This window comes from Lemur catta, chromosome 6, assembly GCF_020740605.2.
Source record: "Lemur catta isolate mLemCat1 chromosome 6, mLemCat1.pri, whole genome shotgun sequence".
NCBI classification, from domain to species: Eukaryota; Metazoa; Chordata; class Mammalia; order Primates; family Lemuridae; genus Lemur; species Lemur catta.
In genome coordinates, this window is record NC_059133.1 from 43,405,246 (window position 1) to 43,430,406 (window position 25,161).

Sequence of the window (25,161 nt, forward strand, 5' to 3'; positions counted from 1 at the left end):
GATACACTGAAAATGTATAACATGCACATACTATAACTGGAGTCCCAAAGGGAAAGAAGAGAGCTAGACTGAGGCAGAAGCAATATCTAAAAAGATAACACACAGGATTTTGACAAATTGACAGAAGACATCATAAGGCAGATTCAAAAAAAGTTTAAAAATGTTTCCATCACTCTCTTCTTCTGAAGCTGAAAATGATACAAGTATCTTCCATACCAGGAGTCAGCAAACTTTTTCTGTAAAGAGCCAAATAGTACGTATTTTTGGATTTGAGGGCCATATATAGTCTCTGCTGCAACTACTCAACTCTGCTGTTGCAGTGTGAAAGCAGCTATACACAATACATAAACAAATGAATGTGGCTGTTTCTGTAAAAATTTATAAACACTGAAATATGCATTTCATATAATTTTCTTTGTGTTCTTTTAACATATCCATCACCTCATAGTCACTTTTTTTGTGTGTGTGGTGGTGGTCTATTTCCTTAGCAAATTTCCAGTATACAATACAGTCAATGTGCTGTACATTAGATCTTCAGAATTTATTCATCCTGTATAACTGAAACTTCGTACCACTGACCAACATCTCCCATTTCTCCCACCTCCGAACCCCTAGAAACCATCAATCTACTCTGTGCTTCTATGAATTCAACTATTTCAGATTCCATATGTAAGTAAGATCATGCAGCATTTGTCTTTCCATATCTGGCTTATTTCACTTAACATAATATCCTCCAGGTTCATTCATGTTGTCACAAATGGCAGGATTTCCTCAAGGCTGAAAAATATCCATACATACACACACACACACACACACACACACACACACACAAACACACTTACACTTTATCCATTCATCCATCTATGGACATTTAAGTTGTTTCCATATTTTGGCTATTGTGAGTAATGCTGAAATGAACATGGAAGTACAGCTATCTCATCAAGATATTGATTTTATTTCCTTTGGATGCATACCCACAAGTACAACTGCTGGATCATGTGGTAGTTCTATTTTTAACTTTTTGAAGAAGAACCTCCATACTGTCTTCCATAATAGCTGTACCAATTTACATTCCCACTAACAGGGTACAAGGGTTTCTTTTCTCCACATCCTTGCCAATACTTGTTATCTTTTGTAGTTTGATAATAGCCATTCTAATAGGTGTGAGGTGGTTATTTCATTGGTGTTGTGATTTGCATTTACCTGATGATTAGTGATGCTCAGCACCTTTTCATATACCTGCTGGCCATTTCTGTGCCTTCTTACAAGAAATGTCTATTCAGGTCCCCCTTTTTATTAGGTTCCTTCTATACCTATGTCATCTATACCTTTGTTGAGAATTTTTATCATGAATGGACGTGAAATTCTGTAAAAATTTTTTTTGCATCTATTGAGATGATCATGTGCTTTATATCATTCTATTATTATTATGTATGACACTGATTTGCCTGTACGTTCAACCATTCTTGCATCCCAGGAATAAATCCCATTTGGTCATGGTGTGTAATCCTTTTAATGTGTTACTGAATTTGGTTTACTAGTATTTTATCGATGATTTTTGCATCTATGTTCATCAGGGATAGTCAGCTGTAGTTTTTTGTGATGTCTTTGCTGGCTTTGGTACTGACCTCATAAAATGAGATTAGAAGTGTTCCCTCTTCTATTTTTGGAAGACTTTAAGAAGAATTGTTATTAATTCTTCTTTGAATGTTTGATAATATTCACCTGTGAAGCCATCTAGTCTTGGGCTTTTCTTTGTTGGGAGGTTTTTGATTACTGACTCAATCTCCTTATTTGTCATTGGTCTATTAGGCTTTCTGTTTCTTCTTGATTCATTTTGCTAGGCTGTATGTTTCTAGGAATTTATCCATTTCTTCTAGATTATCTAATTTATTGGCATATAATTATTCATAAAAGTCCCTTATAATCCTTTTTATTTCTGAAGCACCCATTGTAATTTCTCCTCTTTCCTTTGATTTTGTCTTCTTTTTTTCTCAATTAGTCTAGCTAAGAGTTTGTTGGTTTTGTTTACTTTTTCAAAAACCAGTTCTTAGTTTTGCTGATATTTTCTATTATTTTCCTATTCTCTATATCTACTCTAATCTTTATTAGTTCCTTCCTTCTACTAACTTTGGACTTAGTATGTTCTTATTTTTCAAGTTCCTTGAGATATAAAAAGCTATTTGAGATTTTTTTTTAATGTAGACATTTATTGCTATAAAATTCCCTTTTAGTACTGCTTTTGCTACATCACATAAGTTTTGGTACATTGTGTTTTCATTTTTATTTGTCTCAAGATATTTTTCTAATTCCCTTTTGATTTCCTCTTTGACCTAAAGGTTGTTCAAGAGTGCCCTGTTATTTAGTTTCCACATATTTGTGAATTTTCCTGTTTTCTTACCCTTACTGATTTCCAGTTTGATTCCTATGTGGGTAGAAAAGTTTAAGTGATTCTGATCTCCTTAAATTTAAGACCTGTTTTATGACCTAACATGAACTATCCTGCAGAGTGGTTCATGTGCACTTCAGAAGAATGTGTATTCTTTTGCTTTTGTGTGGAAAGTTCTATATATGTCTGCTAGGTCAATTTGGTCTATAGCGTTATTCAACTCTGCTGTTTCTGTACTGATTTCTATCCATTAGAAATCTACCCCTTAGAGTGAGTGGGGTAATAAAGTTCCCTACTGTTATTGTTTTGCTAATTCTCCTTTCAGATCTGTCAATGTTTGCTTTATATATTCAGGTGTTCTGATGTTGGGTGCATATATACAGTCATGCACCATATAGTATTTCAGTCAACAATGGACTGAATATACAATGCTAATCCCATGAAATTATTAGGCAATATTTTTACTGTACCTTTTCTATGTTTAGATACATAAATATTTACTACTGTGTTACAATTGCCTACAGCATTCAGTACACTAACATGATGTACAGGTGTGTAGCTTAGTAGCAATAGGCAATCGCACATAGCCTGATGTACAATAGACCATACCCTCTAGGTTTGTGTAAGTACACTCTATGATGTTCACGAGGGCAAAATCACAGAACAAAATTGCCTAACAATGTATTTCTGAGAACATATCCCTGTCATTAATGCAAGACTATATTTATGATTGTTTTGTCTTCCTGTTGAAGCGACCACTTTGTCATTATATAATGATACTCTTTGCCTGTTGTGAGAGTTTTGACTTAAGGTCTATCTTGTCTAAGTATAGCCACCCCCGCCTCTTTTGGTTACCAATTACATGGAAATATTTCTCCACCCCTTCATTTTCAGCCTATATGTAAAACTTATCTAAAGTGATTCTCTTGTAGATAGCATGTTTTTTTTTTTTCAATCCATTCAGCCATGCTATGTCTTTTGACAGAGAAGTTTTGTTCATTTACATCTAAAGTAATTACTGAAAGGTAAGAACTTAAGCTCATCATTTTGTTAATTTTTTGTTTTATAGTTTTCTTATTCTTCTCTTCTCTTGTCTTGTCTTTCATTGTGGTGTGATGATCTTTCGTGGTGATGTAACTTTAATTCCTTTGCTTTTGTGTTACCTACTGTACCTGTTCTTTTGCAGTGACCATGGAGTTCACATTGAACATTTTCCAGTTAGAGCAGTCTGTTTTAAACTGATAACAACTTCAATCACATGCAGATACTCTAAACTTTGCTTCCCCCACACACACATTTTATGTAATATCAAATTTTACTTCTATGGTTCTATGTTGTGTTTTCATTAACAAATTTCTGTGGTTATAGTTATTCTGAACTATATTTGTCTTATAATTTATATAGTAATGCTAAAAATTTCATATAATTTTCATGTCACAAAACATCCTTCTTTTGATATTTTCTCCAACCATTTAAAAATGTAAAAACCATTATTAGCTTACAGGCTGCACAAAAGTAAACATAAGCTGGTTTCACCCTGCAGGATGTAGTTTGCAGACCTCTGATCTGTACATTTATGTGTATATACTTACAAACTTGGGAAACAGAATTTTTTCCTACCTGGTTAGTAATGATTCAAACAAAGAAGTTTTTTTTTTCCTCTCTTTTTCAAAAATAATGTTTAAGTACAACATCTTCAGATTAATTTGCCAAAAACAATGTGTTAGTATTAGGGAAGATGGAAATTTGCTAAATAATTTTTCTGGAAAAACCTTCACATAACTGGCAATGGAACCAGAAATTGAGTATAATGATTTAATACAGGGATAGATGTACTTCTTACATATGGATTAATATATCTGTGAGTTAGCAGCAGCATTGTAACTAATTTTAAAAATGGAACTTAGACCAGACCTTCATCTGGATCATAAATTGTTAAAACAAGATTTTCAAAACAAAGTAACATTCAATCACACTCCTCTTGCTAAGTATATACAAGTGTGTATAACTGATATTTTAAGGAGAATAAAATATTTTTGTACTATAAAAATTTTTCAGCATTTTTATTATCTCACCTCTTAAAACTTTTGTGTTTCATAATGTACATACATTAGTATGTATGTTAGAAAACGCATATAATTTATAATTATGTATATGCACATAGAACAGTGCCTAGCACATAGGGAACTCTCAATAAATATTAGGTATCATCATTATAATGGAGGTTTTTCTTCTACTGGACAGGTACAGAACCTAAAGTTTGGCATCTATTGATTAAAGTAAGAAATGATGGTGGCTTGGACGATGATTTGCTTTATGTTCTAGAGGTACCATCATAGATCTTACTGATAATTTGAGTATGGGATGAAGAAATGAGATGCCTCCATGCTGACTCCTTTTCTGTGGCTTGTTACAAACAGATGTGCCATTTATTATTTTCAGAGTATACAAAGCAAGACTTAGGATCACGAACTTGAGTACCAGCATTGTTCATTAGCTTTTTTATGCCTCATTTTTCATGCCAGACAAAATAATTACCTGCCCTCAATGCTTCATCATATTGTTGACAGAAAACTAGGCACATCATAGATATTTACTAAAATTGGCTGCTAAAACTTAAAAATCATCTTAAGATGTTTTTTCTCCATGTTAAATGTAGACTACTTTGTAAAGCATTCTTTCAACTTACTTAATTTTACATTATCTCAAAATTGAAGTATTAGGATAAAAATATATAACTTTAGAGATCTTTGTATTTGATACTTTTGAAATTCAACTTTGTTATATACAAAGTGTAACTACATTCAAGATTATTCATCATATATAATAATAAACTTCAAATTTGAATTTATACATTAGGTTTACCAAAAGTGTGCAAACTGAATTTATTAGGAACAATTTTAAATTCTCAAAAAATTATGCATTACATAAAACACAAAATGTAAGAAAAAACATCTTTCCATACAACAGTGGTAAACAGATCATGAAGGCACAATTAACACCCAGAAAAACTTTTAGCACTTTTTCCACAATTCATAAATAATTGGTTTGAATACAAATTTCTTCATTACTGGAATCATCTTTAATCTATGAATCAACATACTTTCTTTCCCAAAAAGCATTCAGTGTCAGGGCTATTAGCCGTTGTTGGGTTCAGGATAGGTTAGAGATCAAAAAACTATATTTTTTTAGATATGTTTTTCCACTAATTGCACAAACTACATTTCTGGCCCTTCACATCCTGCTACAGAGAGGGAAAAGTTTCTTTCTGTTTGTTCTACTTCAGCTAACAGAACATACATACATGTGCAGATGGCTGAAACTAAGCAGGGCTAAAATTAAATGTAAGCAGGCAGGAAATCAAAATTAACATAAGTAGCTTAATATATTTTTTTCTTATCTAATATCCATAAATCATTACAAAATTTTCTTCTAGCCAGACAATACTGGAAGAAGTAGCTCATGTAGCTGTATATTCTTTTACATATAAAAATGTAACAAGTCACACAGCTCCCTATTCTAGATCATTAACTTTCCACTCTTCCCATCCTTAAATTTATTTTCCTCTCATCTCTGATGGCTAGCTAACTAAAGAAATAAATAAAGTTTTAAAATGTTCATGAAAGAAAATGATCCAGAAAAGAAGGTAAAGAGTATGGAGCAGAGAGGACACAGGGAAGCCCCCTATATGTGTAAAGATACTCATTGCAATGTTACTTGTAATGATAAAAATAGTGGAACGTGCACTGATAAATTATGATTATCATTAGTGACTTTGTAGTAACCTGAAGTGTTATTTGGAAAAAATATATAAAATTGTTAGAATTACAATTATGTAAGAAAATATGCATACCTCTAAAACTGGAATAGATGTTGCATAAATAAAAATTACAAAAAATGATGAAATTTTCTCCTAAAAATTTTTATTATTAGAAGAGTTTTAAGAACAAATCTTTGGGGAAAAAAGAATATATTGCTAAGTGATAGTGGCATTAGCCATTCCAGTAATACATCAATACTTTTGTTAAAGACCTTCTAAAGACTCAAGATCTTAATCCAAAGAAGATACTTTAAGGCAATGGTCCTTAATGATGGAAGTACTATCCTCTCCCCACTCCTCAGAAATATTTTTAAGTTATCAAAATGATTACAGAGTATTATTAGCATTTTTCTGGGCAAAGTCTCACATGTCGGTTAATTTTATGTGTCAATGTGACTGAATCACAGGGTGCCCAAATATCTGACCAAACACTATATTGGGTGTTTCTGGATGAGATTAACATTTAAATCAGTAGACTGAGTAAAGCAGACTGTCCTCTATAATATGGGTGGGCCTCGTCCAGTTAGTTGAAGGCCTGAATAGAACAAAAAGGCTGACCCTCCCCTGAGTAACAGAATTCTTTTTGTCTTAGACTCAAACTGAAATATCGCTCTTTTTGATTCCCAGGCCTTCAAAGTCAGACTGGAACTACACGATCAGTTCTCCAGCTTGTTGACTCACCCTGTAGCTCCCAGGAGTTGCCAGCCTACATAATGACGTGAGCCAATTCCCTACAGTAATGAGTGTCCCTCACCTCGCTCACTCTCTATATATGTATGTATATGTGTACATACATACCCTATTGGTTCTGTTTCTTTGGAGAACCCTAATTACACCAAAGACACTAAATGTCCTACAACATCAATGGCATCCCTATTGAGAAACAGTGCTCTAGCTGGGTAGAAATTTTGGTCCTGGTGGCAGGCTGGAAATAAAGAGGTACACCTTCCAACAAGCAGGTGTGCCTTCTAACATTTTGCAAATCACCCCATATCAGATGACTACCTCAAGGGTTTGCCCTCCCAGTTATAGAGTCACATACAGTTACTCTAAAGCAGCCGGTAAATATCTGATAAAATTAAAATCAAAAGTAAAATTTACCTCCTTTCTTTCCACACACACATTTTTAAATAATCTGATACTGGTAGCCCACAGTGGTTTTTTTTTTTTTCATTTCACATCATTTTAAGTTGAAGACTACACTGCTTAAAGATTTGGTTTTATCTTTTGTTTAGAGGACTTAAAAATATGCATGAAGCTAAGCATATCTTTTTCAAGATTCCCTCAAAAAACAATTCTTTCAATATATAAAAATCAAGATGTTGCTGTTGGCCAAGATGTAAACAGACCAACCTCAAATAGACTAGCTGTGAGTTCTTCCAATTCCTGTCCAAGTTGATCTCGCACTTTTGAAAGCCTCTCACATTCTTCATCTTTTAACTTCAGTTCCTATGAGAAATTGATAATTTTATTTTGGATTTCCATTGTTTGAAGTCAAAAACAGCAAACCATATCATCTTTACTAATAAAATCACAAAATATTAACACCATGTCTTCCTATAATGTTCACACTGAAAATATATATCTAGCATTTGCTATGTGGAAGACAAACAAGTCTAAAACTACAAATAAACCCAATAACATTAAATTTTTATATTTCTTTCATAAAATATCTAAAGATTAAATATGAATATATATTACATATGAAAATGGACAATAAAATGACTTCATTCTTTTTTCCTTTAAATTTTCTCTGAACCTATTTATTTCCATCAAGCAAGGAATTTCTTCAATTGTGCTTTTTAATTTCAAAAAAAAGTTCAGTGGTTTTTTTCATGTTTACTTTAAAAGCTATTACTTATAGATAACTTCATGTACTATAATGCAATAAATCTAAAATTTCCATTAGACTATACCCATTTAAGACTACAACCAGAGGTAAATGATGCATATTTGTATTTAAAATCAAGAACCATGCTAGTGACAAGAATCACATCCTACATTTATACATGAGTCCTCTACAGGTCACAAACAGATATTTAAATATTCCTTCATTAAGATGTCAAAATATGCAACTTTATATGTTGAAGTAGCCTTAATCTTTCAAACACAGAGATAAAAAAAAAAACAAGCTCCCTATATATTAGTCACAATTACATAAATAAAATAATAAGTTAGTTGTGCTGTAACTGTGGTAGCAACATAGTTTTTTAATTTCCCCAAAGACAATTCCTGAAAACTCAAATATACCAACTAGGGTATCTGAAGACCCCAGTGACCACATCTTCAACAAAACTAGGAAAAAGAGAATCCCTACAAATCTCAGAATATAAGAGAATGTGGCTAAACTTCCCCTAATGTATGATCAGTAACTTTGCAGAAGGGAGCAGCAGGAAGTGAAAGGGGGACTACAGAGGTACCCTACAATGCATCAAAACCCCCAAGTCACTAACAAACACTCCACAAGCAGAGGATGCTATCCTTGGATAAAACTAGAGAACAAATCTGAGAATAAATGTAGAAAAAGGGAAAGGATTTCATAGGCCCCCATTTGCAGATGAGTGCAAAAATCTGTATAGCCAGCCCTGTGGGCAGAAAACAATGCTATGAGGTTCTAAACTCTCAAGCATGTCAGAAGTATTCAGCAAAGAATCCTCTCCAGTAGAACAGGGTCTCACCCTAAGGGAAAAACTCTTAGAGTATGAAGCCAAACTGCAAGACAGAAACAACGAAGATAGGGAGAGAGAAGATTATATATAAAAGGAGGAAGAGGGTGGCAAGGTCCCAAAAGAAACAGATCACAGAAAGTACTATAAAGAGAAAATACATATCTTATGGTGGAATGTTAAGGCTGTAAAGCTCTAAGAAACACTTCACTAGAAGAAAAAAACCTTCTGGAACAAAGCTTACCTCTAAGAGACAAAAGTGGCTACACAGATACACCAATAACACCACAGAAGAAACGCCTTCAAAAATAAACCAAGAAAGCTATCCATCCTGGCTTATCCTACTCCTTCACAAGAATTCATCCTAATAGCCCAGGAAAATCCAACTCATTTAAGCATAGGCAACAAAAACAAATATATAAAGTTGCCACAATAAAAAAGTTAAACACAAAGTCACCCACAAGGTAAAGAAAATCATACTGGTATTAAAATTCAACAGCAACATTTTATGCTAGAAACAATGAAGTAACATTTTTAAGGCATTCAAGGAAAAATAAATGTGAGCTGAGTATTTTATACCCAGCCAAAGTGTCCATCAAGTGTATGGCTACAGAAAGTTATAAATCTGTAAGAGCTTAGAAAATACCTCTCCCATGAGCCTGCCTAAGTGATGGAGTAGAGAATAAGTTTCAGACAACTAAGAAAAACTAAAGATGCTTTAAAGTTAAGAACTGAGGTGAGAAGAAAATAAATCTAACTGCAGTAGAACTACAACTAAAAGATGGGGATATCAAGAGAGTAAGAAGACAAGCCACAGACTTGGAGCAAATATATGCAAATGACATATCTGATAAATGACTTATATAAAATATATAAAGAACTCTTAAAACTCAATAGTAAGAAAAGAATAACCTGACTAAAAAATGGGCAAATGACCAAAACAGACACTTCACCAGAGAAGATATACATATGACAAGCATGTGAAAAGATGTTCAACATCATATCTCATTAGGGAACTACAAATTAAAACACCAGTGAGATATCACTACATGCCTATTAAAATGGCCAAGATCCATAACATTGGTAACACCAAATGGTAGCGAGGACGTAGAGCAACAGGAACTCTCATTCATTGCTGGTGGAATGTACAATGGTGCAGTCGCTTTGGAAAACAGTTTGGTGGTTTCTTAAAAAGCTAAACATACTCTTACCACACAATCCAGCAATCATATTCCCTGGAATTTACCTAAATGAACTGAAAACTCATGTCCACACAAAAACCTACACACAGAAATTTATAGCAATTTTACTCATAATTTCCAAAATTTAGAAGCAATGAAGATGTCCTTCAGTAGGTGAATGGGTAAACTGTGGTATATCCAGGCAATGGAATATCATTCAGTACTAAAAGAAAATGAGCTATCAAGCCAGGAAGAGATACAAAGAAATTTTAAATGCATATTACTAGTGAAAGAAACCAATCTGAAAAGGCTACATATTATATGATTCCAATTGCACGACATTGTGGAAAAGGCAAGATTATGGAGACGATAAAAAGATTAGTGGTTGCCAGGGTTTGTGGAGAGAAAGGGACAAACAGGCAGAGCACACAGGATTTTTAGGGCAAACTATCCTGTATGATGCTATAATGGTAGCTTCATGTCATTACACAGTTGTCAAAACCCATAGAATGTCCAACATTAAGAGTGAACCCTAATGCAAACTATGGACTTTGGGAGATTTATCGACGTAAGAAATGTACCACTCTGGTGGCAGAGACTGATAGTGGGGGAGGTTGCACCTGTGTGGAGACAGGAGATACATGGGAACTCTGTATGTATTTTCTCTTAATTTTGCTGTGAACCCAAAACTGCTCTAAAAAATAGTGTCTATCTTTTAATAAATGGAAATAAAACTGACAAATAGCATATAAGTGACATATCTCAAGGAATATAAAAATAACACATGAAAATAAAAACAAAAAAATTAAGAGAAAGATGAAACTAAGTTCACTAATTTCTTAAGTATTAGCAGGGGGAAACAGTTACAACTTGAGGCTCTCAAATAAATTAGTATAAACCTAAACACATTTAAGACCATAAAGATTAGGATTAAGATAACTCGTAACTAAAATTAAATGATACAGAAAAAGGAAATAGTTACTAATAATTTTAGTATTGTTTATGGTAGGGAACAAAGGCAGTATCTAAAGAAGGGATAAGATATATAAATATCTTTGATTAAAAGTACCAAGTGAAATAAAATTCAAGCCTTCCATAACAACAAAAGTAAAAACAAAAAGGTCCAGGAGGAATTACACATGCTAGTGCCTTAGCAGGAAGGCTCTTCTGCTCAACAACATTGGTCTCCACAGCACACCTCAAAGTTGTCCGGTAAGTCAGCTCCAGCCCCCTTCAGCCATGGTCTAAGCTTATTACTGCTTACACAAGGACCCAGAGGGAGACTCACTCATATCTCACAACCCAGGAGTGATCTATCCATCTGAGCTCCATGATGGGCCTACCAGCATCCACCCCAAAGCAGATCCTGAGGGGGTCAGGCTCAGCTTGCTGCAAATAGGGAACTGTCCTGACTGTGCAAGAAACTGAGAAGTGCACACATCTGGGCCACCAGGGTGGGATCACCAACCTCTGCTCCACAGTAGATTCTGAGGGGGCCCAGTCTTGTCTCCAGTCTCTCTTGCTGCAGTTGGAGAACTGTCTGACCTGTGCAGCAAACTGCTGGAAAACATACCTGTCCAGGCCAATGGAATAGGATCCAAACTCAGGTCCTTGGCCTGCTTTCCCACACAGCCAGAGTAAACCCTTCTTTGGTCTTTCTCAGGTATACCCTGGCTGAGGTGCCATGCCAACTTTGAAGCGCTCATGAGACTCACAGCAAAGCTGGTCTTAAGGTGCCCTCTAGTGGTGAAATGGTTGCAGTAGTCACAGGATCTGACAACAGTCAGTCTACTTAGATTTCTGGACAGGTCCACTTGAATAAGGATGGGCACAAAAAAAGCAAGACTGCAAAGACTAGAAAAAATACTTAATTCTTTAACACATAGATAACAATGTAGGTCCACAAGCATAAAGAACAATCAGGGAATTATGACCTTACCAAACAGACAAAATAAGGTACCAGTGATGGACTCTGAAGAGATGGAGATGTGTGAACTATCAGACAAGGAATTCAAACTAGCTTTGTTAAAGAAGCTCAGTGGACTTCACAAAAACACAATTGAAAAATTTATCAGATCAATTTAACAGAGACATTCAAATAATTTTTTTTAAACTCTGGAGTTGAATAATATAAAGAATGAAGTGAAAAAATGCAACAGAAAGCATCAACAGTAGAACTGATCAAGCAGAAGAAAGAATCAGTGAGCTTAAAGACAGACTATCTGAAAATACACAAAGAAGAAAATAGATTGAGAAATGAAAGCTTGCAAGATCTGTGGAATATTATCAAAGAGCAAATATTTAGGTTATTGGAATTCAAGAGGGAATAGAAAAAATCAAAGGAGTAGAAGGCTTATCCAAAGAAATAACAGAAAAGTTTCTAAACCTGGAGATATAAACATCCAGGTAGACAAAAGTCAAAGGTCACTGATCAGATTCAACTAAGACTACCATAAGACATATTATAATACAGTCAAACTTTCAAGGGTCAAAGAGAGGATGCCGAAAGAGAAAAGAAACAAATAACATATAAGGTAATTCCAATATGACTGGCAGCAGACTTGCAGCACAAACCTTGCAGGCCAGGAAAACGTGGATGGATATATTTGGAGTGCTGAAGGAAAAAAACTGTAGCCAAAAATACTGCACACCTATCAAAGCCATCCTTCAGAAATGAAGGAAAGATAAAGATTTTCCCAAACAAAGCTGAGGGACTTCATCACCATCACATCTTACAAGAGATGTGAAAGGGAGTTCTTCAATCTGAAAGAAAAGGACACCAATATGTAATAAGAAAACATCTGAAAGTATAAAACTCACTGGCAAAAGAAAGTACACAAATTCAGAATAATATGGTAATCATGGTGTATGAACCACTTCTATCTTTAGTATGAAGACTAAAAGAGACAAAACCATTAAAAATAATAACTATAATAAATTGTTAAGAGATAGGCAATATAAAAAGATGTAAACTGTGACGTCAAAAATTTCAAAATGTGGAAAGAGAACGGAGTTAAAGTGTATACACTTTTTTGTTTCATTTCTTTTCTTTGTGATCAAAGTTAAGTTGTTATCAGTTTAAAATAAGTTGTTTAACTATAAGATGTCTTTTGTAAGCCTTGTGATAACCATAAAGCAAAAACCAATAGTAGATACACCAAAGATAAAAAGCAAGCTGTCAAAACATACTATTAGAGTAAATCACTTAACCACAAAGAAGACAATAAGAAAGGAAGAAAGGATCTACAAAACAACTAGAAAAGTAACAAAATGGCAATAGTAAGTTCTTACCTGTTAACAATTATCTGGAATGTAAATGGATTAAAATCTCCAATTAAAAGACATAGGGTGGCCGGGCGCAGTGGCTCACGCCTGTAATCCTAGCACTTTGGGAGGCCGAGGCAGGTGGATCGCTCGAGGTCAGGAGTTCGTGACCAGCCTGAGCAAGAGCGAGACCCCGTCTCTACTAAAAATAGAAAGAAATTATCTGGACAACTAAAAATATATATAGAAAAAATTAGCCAGGCATGGTGGCGCATGCCTGTAGTCCCAGCTACTCGGGAGGCTGAGGCAGTAGGATCGCTTAAGCCCAGGAGTTTGAGGTTGCTGTGAGCTAGGCTGACACCATGGCACTCACTCTAGCCGGGCAACAGAGTGAGACTCTGTCTCAAAAAAAAAAAAAAAAGACACGGGGTGACTAAATGAAAAAACAAGACCTAACTATATGCTGCCTACAAGAAACTCACTTCCCTGTAAGGACAGGCATAGACTGAAAGTAAACGGATGTAAAAAGAGATTCCATGCAAATATAAGCGAAAAAAAAGCAGGAGTAGCTATACTTGTGTCAGATAAAATAGATTTAAAGCCAAAAACTGTAAAAAGACACAAGGCTATTATATAATGATAAAGGGGTCAATACAGCAAGAGTATATAACAATTGTAAATATATATGCACCCAACACTGGAACACCTAAAATATATAACGCAAATATTAATGAACCTAAAGGCAGAGAGAGATTGCAATACAATAATAGTAAAGGACTTCAACACCTCACTTTTAGCAACAGACACATCCAGGAAGAAAATCAACAAAGAAAATATCAGAGTTTAACTGCACTGTAGACCAAATGTACCTAACAGACATTTACAGACTGTTCCATCCAACAGTTGCAAAATACACATTCTTTTCAATAGTATATGAAACATTCTCCAGGCTAAACCGTATGTTAGGCCACAAAACAAGTCTCAACAAATTTTTAAAAACTGAAATCACATCAAATATTTTTCCTAACCACAATGGCATAAAACTAGAAATTAGTAACAGGAAAAACTTTGTAAACTATACAAATACATGCAAATTATACAACATGCTCCTTAACAACCAATGTGTCAATGAAGAAATTAAAAAGGAAATTTAAAAATTTGAGACAAATGAAAATGGAAACACAACATACCAAAACCCATAGGGTATAGCAAAAGCAATTCTAAGAGGAAAGTGTATAGTAATAAACATCTACATCAAAAAAGTAGAAAGATCTGAAATAAAAAAAACATTCCAATTCAAATAAGTGGAAAAATAAGAACAACCTAAACTCAAAATTAGTAAAAGAAAAAAACAGTAAATAGAGGAGAAATACATGAAATAGAGACTAAGAAAACAATACCAAAGATAGACAAAACGAAGAGCTGGTTCTTTGAAAGGATAAATGAAATCAACAAACCTTTAGTTAGACTAAGAAAAAAAGACATGACTAAAATAAATAAAATCAGAGATGAAAAAGGAGACACTACAACTAATACCACAAAAATACAAAGGATCATAAGAGACTATTACGAACAACTATATGCCAACCAATTGGAAAACCTAAAATTGGTATCTTCCTGGACATGTATAACCCGACAAAAACAAATCAAGAAGAAACAGAAAATATGATAATGAGTAACAATATTGAATCAGTAATAAAAAGTCTTCCATCAAAGAAAAATTCAGGACCTGATGACTTCACTGCTGAATTCTACCAAACATTTACAGAAAAACTAATATCACTTTTTCTCTATTCCAAAAAATTGAAGGGAACAGAATTCTTCTGGACTCAATTTTTGAGGCCAGCATTATTACCCTAATACCAAAACCAGACAAGGACACAACAAAAACAAAACTACAGGCCAATATCCCCAGCGACCATAGCTGGAAAAATCCTCAACAAAAATACAAGCAAACTAAACTTAGCACATTGAAAAGATCATTCATTGCAATCAAATGGAATTCATCACAGGGATGCAAGGATGGTTCAACATATGCAAATCAATAAATGTCTTACATCACATTAACAGAATCAAAGACAAAAATCATATGATCGTTTCAACAGATGCAGGAAAAAGCATTTGATAAAACTCAACACCCCTTCAAGACAAAAACTCTTAACCAATTAAGTATAGATGGAACATACCTCAACACAATAAAGGCCATATAGGACAAACCCACAGCTAACATAATACTGATAATACTGAACAAGGAAAGTTGAATATTTCTCCTCTAAGATCTGGAAAGAGACAAGGATGTCACTTTCACCACTTCTATTCAACATAGTTCTAGAAGTCCTAGCAAGAGCAATTAGTCAAGAGAAAGAAATAAAGTGCATCCAAATTAGAAAATAGAAAGTTAAATTGTCTTTGATTGCAGATGACATGTTCTTATATATAGAAAACCCTAAATATTCCACCCAAAAACTACTAGAATAAACAAATTCAGTAAAGTTGCAGAATAACAAAATCATACAAAAATCAGTGCTTCTATACACTAACAGATAACTATCTGGAAAAAAAAATCAAGAAAACAATCCCATTTACAATAGCTTCAAAAAAACTAAAAATGTAGGAAAAAATTTAACCAAAGAGGTGAAAAGTCTTTACAATGAAAACTATAAAACATTAATGAAAGTAACTCAAAACGACACAAATACATGGGAAGATATCATGTGTTCATGGATTGGAAGAACTAATATTGTTAACATTTCTATACAGCCAAAAACAATATACAGATACAGTGCAATGCCTATCAAAATACCAATGATATTCTTTAGAGAAATAGAAAAAACAATCTTAAAATTTATATGGAAGCACAAAAGACTCCAAATAGCCAAAGCAATCTTGAGCAAAAAGAACAAAACTGGAGACATCATACTACCTGACTTTAAAATACACTACACACAGCTGTAATAACCAAAACATCATGATACTGGCATAAAAACAGACACACAAACCAATGGAAGAGAATAGAGGACCCAGAAATAAATCCATGCATTTACAGCCAAATGACTGTCAACAAAGGTGCCAAGAGCACACATTGGGGAAAGGACAGTCTCTTTAATAAATGGTGCTGAAATAACTGAATATCCACATGCAGAATGAAATTAGACCCCTCTATCTCTCACCATATACAAAAATCAACTCAAAATGGATTAAAGACTTAAATGCAATACCCCAAACTATGAAACTACTAGAAGAAAACACAGGAAATGCTTCATAGCATTGGTCTGGGGAAGGATTTTAGAAATAAGAACTCAAAAGCACAGGCAACAAAAGCAAAAATAGACAAATGGGATTACATCAAACTAAAAAGCTTCTGCACAGCAAATGAAACAATCAACAGAGCAAAGAAACCATTTACAGAATGGGAGAAAATATTTGCAAACTATGCATCTGACAAAGGATTAATAACCAGAATATTTAAGAAAATTAACAACTCAATAGCAAAAAAATAAATAAAATAAAATAAACTGATTTTTAAAATGGGCAAAAGACCTGAATAAACATTTCTCAAAAGAAGACATAAAATGGCCAACAGGTATATGAAAAAATGCACAGTATCCCCAATCATCAGGGGAAACACAAATCAAAACCACAATAAGATATCTAATCAACCCAGTTAGAATGGCTGTTATCAAAAAGCAAAAAACAGCAACAACAAACGTTGGGAGGATATGGAGAAAAGGAAACTCTTATACACTGTTAATGGAATATAAATTAGTACAGCCATTACAGACAATAGTATGGAGGTTTCTCAAAAAATTAAATATAGAATGATACTTCAATAACCCCACCACTGGGTATATATCCAAAGGAAATAAAATGAGTACATCAAAGAGATATCTGCCCTCCCAAGTTTACTGTAGCACCATTCACAATAGCCAAGATATGGAACACACCTAAGTGTCCATCAAGTAATGAATGAATTTTTCAAAGTGTGGTGTGTGTGTATATATATACAATAGAATACTATTCAGCCATAAGCAAGAATAAAATCCTGTCATTTGCAGCAGCACAGATAAGCCTAGAGGACATTATGTTTAGTGAAATAAGCCAAGTATAGGAGAAATACCACACAGTCTCACTCATACATGGAATCTACAAAAGATCACAAAGTAGAAAGTAGAATAGTAGTTATCACAGGCTGGCAATGGTAGGAAGGAAGGTGAGGGGAGGGGAGGGAGGAGGAAAGGATGGGGAGAGGTTGGTCAATAAGTACAAAGTTACAGTTAGATAAGAGAATTAAAGTGTTCTATTGCACAATAAGATAAATACAGTTAATAATAATGTATTATACATTGCAAAACAGCTAGAAGAAAAATTTTAAATGTCCTCACCACAAAGAAGGGGTAAATGTTTGAGATGATGGACATGCTAATTACCCTGATTTGATCATTACACAATGTATACATATATCAAAACACCACATCATACCCCATAAATATGTACAATTATTATATGTCAATTAAAAATAAAATAAAACTCTATGGAGCCAGACACAGTGGGTCACACCCATAATCCTAGCATTTTGGGAGGCCACAGCAGGAGGATAACTTGGGCTCAGGAGTTCAAGACCAGCCTGGGCAACGTAGTGAGACCTCATCTCTACAAAAAATTAAAAAACTAGCCAGGCATGGCGGCGTATACCTGTAGACCCAGCTACTTAAGAGGCTGGGGCAGGAGGACTGCTTGAACCCAGAAATTTGAGGCTACCATGAGCTATGATAGGGCCACTGTATTTCAGCCTGGGCAGCAAAGTGAGAACCTGTCTCTAAAAAATAAAATGAAACTTTTTAAAAAATGATAACTTGAACAGTATGACTATGTTTAAAAAAAAAAAAACTAAAGAGAGAGAAAACAGTAATCACTGCAAATTTTTAGGCAAGAGATACGGATTCAGAGTGGTAGTATTGGAGAAAAGAGATTTGAGAGATAAAGTCAGCTTTCCATAGCTGCAAGTTCTGCGTCTGTGGGTTCCACATCTGCAGATTCAACCAACCACAGACTGTAATATTTGGGAAAAAACAATAAAAAGGAATATGAATTTTAAAAAGCAGTATAACAACTACTTACATAGCATTTACATTATATTGGGTACTATAATCTAGAGATGATTTGAAATACATAGGAGGATGTACATAGCACATTTACAAATAACTACACCATATTATATAAGCGACTTGAGCATCCGTGAATTTTATTATTTCGTATCCATGGGGGAAGGGGGGCAGGAAGAGGGGCTGAATGGCAGGGAGGACCTGAAACCAATCCCCTGCAGATACTGAGGGACAACTGTACTTAGAACATAGAATATCAGGACTCTATGATCAAGTGTATTTCATCAAATTTAAGACTTCATCTTTTTTTATTATTTTTATAGATATAGGGGGTACAAGTGCAATTTTGTTAGATGGATATATTGTGTAGCAGTGAAGGCTGGGCTTTTTGTGTAACCATCACCCGAATAGTGTATGGAGTACTCACAAGGTAATTTCTCATCCCACACTCTCCTCCCACTCTCCCACTTCCCCAATGTCTATGATTCCATTCTCTATAGGAGACTTCACCATCGTTGTAAGATGAACATTTTACATATCAAGAAAGAAAAAATTCTGTTAATGAAACTATGATATGATGCTTTTTTTTTTCACTTAGAATTTTCATTTTAAACCTTCAGGGAGAACTCTTTTAAACTGATGGAGACATATATTTTTATCATTTGTTACTATGCTTTTTTGTTCCTTTCTTTTTGTTTTGATGTCATATCTTATTGAGATCCTTTTGAAGATACTTAACCCAGTCATTAAGGTCAAATATAGCATACCCAACTGACATTATTCAATTAAATTAATAACATGGACAGCTATTAACAGGTTCACATCCAAGTAGGCAATGACAACTGTCACAATTATTGCCTAGCTGACTGCAATTTTAAAACTCATGATTTTACAGATATTCGTGGAAAAAATGTACAACTCAGAATCAATGAAACATTACCACGTATACATGTCTTTTCTCCCCAACTAGTAAACTCCATAAGGGTGGGGTTGTACCTAATTTATTTTTGCCCCTTTCACAGCCTAGTACAATGCTGTGAGTGCTTTGGTTATTCAATAAATATTTGTTAATAAAAGAGCATAGTAAATATTTGTAAACATTATTGGCTATAGTTAGAGCCAATGCTGAACATGGATTTGGTACAGATATTTCTGAGTGACTTTCTCTGGCTGCAAGCTATCCTACTGGGTTTTATTTTCTAAGTTATTTCATTCTCTTTTAAGGAAAAATAAAAGTTGAAAATATTACACCAGTAAATTTCACCCTTTAGGGAATGTGAGAATCAAAAGGGCAGTTTGTTGAAAATGCATATCCCCAAACCTCAACACAATAATTTTGTTTCAGTAGATCTGACGTAGAGTGCAAGGATCTATTAATGTATCTTAATAAGAATATACTAAAACTCACCTTGCACCTGAGAATTCCACTAAAAGCTATTCTTCAGCAACAACTTGTGGAAGGCCAAAAAGCTAAAGCACTACATTATAATCTCTGGCATCCCTTCACCTGAAAATTAGTGACCACATGTGCCCCCCGCCCCTGATACACAATATGGATTTGTTGCTGGTGGGTGCTTGTTAAGTCAGGGACTATAGTTTCTAGCCCACCACACATCCAGGTATCAGCATAAAACAGGTTCACACCAATAGAATGTGAGCAGAAGTGTTGCGTATCAATTCTAAGCCAAGAATTTTTAGAAGCAGCTGTGCTTTTTTCTAAGCTTTCTTTTCTTTTGTCTGATTGGCTAGATACAGATAATAATAAAACCCTAAGAGATTACAAGGGCCCAAAACAGAAGAAACACAGATGTACGAATTATCTCACAGAGAACTGCCTATCAACTGTGAACATCTGCTTTAGAATGTAACTGAATAAAAATGAACTTCTATTAGATTAGGTCACTAAAATTTTGGGGTTGCTTGTAAGCTGCTAGCCTCAACTTAACTAATGTATGTGAATGTACATTCATATACCAGTATAACTTCATACACCTGTATATATTCATTTAATCAACAAAATGTATTTGGAATCCATTATACGCTCAAGATATAATCATAAGCAAAAACATGTGCAATCGTTATCCTCATGAAGCTCAAAATTATTGAAGCATGTGTGTGTAAGTGTAGGTTCATGCGGGTTATTTGAATGGGGTAGCGTAGACAATCAAATAATACAGATAAAAAAATAGAACTTTCACTTCCAATCAAGATAGAGTAACAAGAATCAGATTTACCACCCATCTGACAAAACTAAAAACCTGAAAAAAACTATATGAAACAACAATTTAAAGACACAGACAATAGGCAACAAAAGAGTGATCCTCCAGAAACAGGAAACAAATAAGGTGAGCCCTAGATTTGTCCCATCTTATTATCTGATGAAATGAAAGATTTATGAGATATAAGTTATTAAACTGTTTTCCACATGTTAAAGAAGCTAGAGGTAAGACTAAGTATGTTAAACAGAGCAAGCACAACATAAAAAAGATCCAAATCAAACTTTCAGAGATAAAAATTGTAATACCTAGATTAAAAAATACACTGTATGATATTAACATATCAGATATTGCAGGAGAAAATAATGGTGACATTGAAGACACAGTAGAAACTATCCACAATGAAACAGAGAGGAAAAAATATTAAAAAATAAATAATATAATGGTTATGAGCTGTGGGACAACTTAAAGCAGTCTAATGCACATGTCATAGGAGCCCAGGAGAGGAGATATAGAAAAGGAATGTAAAACTTTTTGAAGAAATAACGGCAAAATTTCCCAAATTTTATGACAACTAACAACTTACAGATTCAAGAAGCTCAACAAATCGCAAGCACAAGAAACCTGAAAAAAACTACACCAAGGCAAACCATAATCAAATTGCTTATAAAACCAATGACAAAAGACTTTCATAAGCAGCCGGGGAGAAAAGGTCCACATACAAAGGTAAGGATGACAGCAGACTTCTTGCGAGAAACAATGCATTCTGGAAGACACTGAAGCAACATCTTTACATTATTAAGAGAAAAAACTATCAACATAAAATTCTTTACCTACTGAAAATACCTTCCAAACAACAAAAGTGAAAATAAACCTTTTTAGATATATAAAAGGGAAAAGAATTTTTAACCAGCACACACACACAATAAAAATGTTAAAGGATATCCTCCAAGAGGGAGGAAAATAATACCAGCTGGAAATCTGGATCCACATAAAAGGAATGAATACCACCAGAAATATTAGCTACATGGATATCTATGTGAACAAATATAGTCCAGGTGCGATGGCTCATGCCTATAATTCCAGCACTTTGGGAGTGCAAAGTGGGAGGACAGCTTGAGACCAGGAGTTCAAGATGAGCCTGGACAACATAGTCAGATATTGTCTCTACAAAAAGTAAAAATAAAAAAATGAGCTGAGCATGATGGCACATGCCTGTAGTGCCAGCTACTTGGGCAGCTGAGGGAGGAAGATCACTTAAGCCCAGGAGTTCAAGAGTGCAGTGAGCTGTGATCACACCACTGGGCTCCAGTCTGGGTGACACAGCGAGACCCTGTCTCTTAAAAAAATTAAAAATTTTAAGGAAAAGAAATATAAAGATTCTTTCTAAATCCCTTTAAAAGCTGGTCAACTGTTTAATGCAAAAATAATGTTTTATGGAGTTTAAAACATATGAAAAGTAAAATATATTACAACCATTACACAATGGCAGGGAAAAACAGAAGTACACTCTTGCAAGGTTCTTGCAGTGCACGTAAAGTATTAATAGTATAGTATCACTGGAAGGCAGACAATGAGAAGTTAAAGATGTATAGTATAAACCCTAAAGCAATTACTAAATTATATAACACAGCAAAGATATACAGCTAATAAGCCAAAGGAAATAAGATGAAATCATAAAAAATTGAATTAATCCAAAAGAAGCCATAAAAGGAGGGACAGAAACAGATGGGACAAACTGAAAACAAATAGTAAGATGGTAGATTTAAACCAAACCATATTAATATCACTTTAAATGTAAATGGTCTAAACATACCCATTAAAAAGCAGAGATTATTAGAAAAGATTAAAAACCAAGATCTAATTATACACTGCCTAAAAGAATTTCACATAGGAAGACACGAATAGGTTAAAAGTAAAAGAATGGAATATGGCACCTATCTGTCCTCTCTTAAAAGAATAAGCAGACTAAAGAGAAAGGCTGTTCACTTAGTTTTGATTCACAAGTTGTCACAATTCAGGAAACATTTTCATATTCAAGAGTCCTTTTCAAGCCTTAAGATTTAAGTAAATATTAATACTATCTTCTACTCTTCATAATAAATTCACCATATGTATGTGTTCACACATCATTTTCATTTCAATTATCTCAACAGTCCCCCTAAACACAGCAAATTAAAGATTTCAAGAGAAATTCCCAACTGAACTAGGAGACAGGCAATCTGTTCTAATCAATAAATAACCTCATCTGTTTTCAAAGATGAATATACTTAATAGTTTACCTCAATATAATGTTATTTCACTAAAATACTGTGCGTTAAGACAACAGAGTCTGAGCCAAATGGCAGAATCAAAATGCAATCACATCTCACCACATCCCTTACCTTTGGGAAAAGATTAAAAAGACTATGGATTTTTCTTCCTGATAAAACGTATTTTAACAAAAAATGTTAATATATGTGCATGGCTGTTTAACCATTAGCCATTCACTGAAGCATTTATAAAGAGATATATATCAGGCATTGTACTATATTATGCTAGGCAGCAGGGATTAAAAAAAATGAATATACTATGTTCCTGTGAGACAAGTATGGTAGGGAGAGAGTGGGAATATACGTTTGTGAAATGTCATAGTATGCTAGCAATTACACCCATAGAATGTTTGCCCTATCTTCTCAATTTTCTAAATATGAATTGGTATTTCACCTAGATTGTCTGTAGTGCTATCCCATTTCCCCTCTGCTATTGATAACTGTCTTCTGTGGTTTTTTTTCTTTGTCTGTCTTGACAGAGGTTTGTCAATTTTATTACTCTTTCTAAATAGCCAGCATTTTGTTTCATTCATTTTCTCTTTTTTATCAATTTCACTGACTGCCTCTCTTACCTGTATTATTTCCTTCCTTCTACTTGTTCTGGTTTTATTTTGCTTTTCTTTTTTAGGTTCTTAAGATAGGAGCTTAGATTGTTCACTTGAGACTTTTCCTGTTTTCTGTCCAGTCTACAGTCCTCTGCTCTACCAGATGAGCTATCGAAAGGGGCGCTCCTGTTTTCTAATGTATGCATGTTGTCCTATAAATTTACCTCCGAAATTTAATTATAGTCTCAAAAAAAGAATAAGATATGGCCACAAATTTGGAAATAAATAGCAGAAATTTTAAAGAAGACCAAATAGGAAATAGAACAATTTACCAAGAAAATTATCTGAGGCAAGATACAGAAAATACTCAAACTCAGCTGAATAACAAAGGTGATGTTACTAAAACAATTCCTCAAAACGACTCGGACTGAATGACTTCAAGTTAATGTCCATCAAAGTCAACTACATATAAGGAAGGGAAACCCACATGAGGAATATAACTTGCTAAATTTGCATTACAGATAATGCAAGCAGGCAATGTCGGGGACACAGAAGAGTTACAGAAGAGTTTCAGAATCTCATTTTTCCAGTTAGTACTCTTAAATGAACTTCCTAACTACCCAGCCAATTTCACAGATTGCTAAATGCTGCCCAACAGGAACTGAGGCTGGGCATATGTGTAGGATAAGTGTAGAGTTGTAACAACTTCATTTATGAGTTGCCAGACCCCGTGGAGAAATACTAATTTCTAAAATAATATATGGAAGAATAAAATATCTCTTTTTCTTACCCTCTGAGCTTTTGCGAGTTCTTCTTTTAATCGTTCATAGCCCTTTTCTCTAACTTCCAAAACAGATGGGCTTCGTAAACGGGACAGACTATCGGTACTCAACCCAAAAATATCATCACTGCCAACACAAGCCTCTGTTACAGTAGCACCCTGTAAAAACTCCCTCTCTGCATTACAGTTGTCCTTTCTTGTAGTTAATTTAGTTAACCCAGCTGTGACTCCAGAGGTAGAACAAGTTGCTGGGTCTGTAACATGAATGCTGCAAAGGAGAAAAACATTTTTCAGAAAACATCATCATATGCTCAAATAGAACTGGCATAAACACACAGCCCTGGAACTGCACCATTCAATTTGGTAGACTCTGCATTTAATTAACAGTATGTCCTCAGTCATACCAGCCACATTTCAAGTGCTCAATAGCCACATGTGGCTAATGGCTATCCTTCACATTAGATAGCACAGAAACAGAACATTTTCATCACAGAAAGTTCTACTGTATAATGCTATTCAAGAATAGGGGTTGACAAATTGCAGTCTTCAGGCTAAACCAAGCCTGCCACCTGTTTTTATAAGGCCCATGAGACAAGAATGGCGTTTGCATTTTCAAATGGTTGAAAAGAGATGAAATAATATTTTTTGGCATGTGGAAATTATATGATATTCAAAATTCTGTGTTCATATATAAAGTTTATTGGAACACAGCCACACTCATTCATTTACATACTGCTTATGGCTGCTTTCATACTCTAAAGGCTGAGTTGAAAAATTGCAATAGAGACTCCATGGCCTGCAAAGCCTAAAATATTTACTATCTGGTCCTTCACATAAAAAGTTTGCCAACCCCTGCTCTAGAACATTAACATGTATTTCCCTACA

The 25,161-nt window shown here is 34.4% G+C and overlaps 1 protein-coding gene across 3 annotated transcripts in view; it reads right to left on the reverse strand.

Moving 5' to 3' along the window:
- LOC123639524 (RAB3A interacting protein) overlaps positions 1–25,161 on the reverse strand; it is a 53,237-nt gene that overhangs the window by 11,750 nt on the left and 16,326 nt on the right. For 2 of the 3 annotated variants that reach the window (XM_045553382.1, XM_045553380.1), the window contains exons 3-4: positions 24,286–24,544; positions 7,563–7,658 (exon numbers count right to left, since the gene is read on the reverse strand). The exons of the other annotated variant lie outside the window; for it this stretch is intronic. In XM_045553382.1, the coding sequence (XP_045409338.1) occupies positions 7,563–7,658; positions 24,286–24,544 (355 nt within the window). The remainder of the gene's footprint in view (positions 1–7,562; positions 7,659–24,285; positions 24,545–25,161) is intronic. 3 annotated transcript variants of the gene reach the window in all.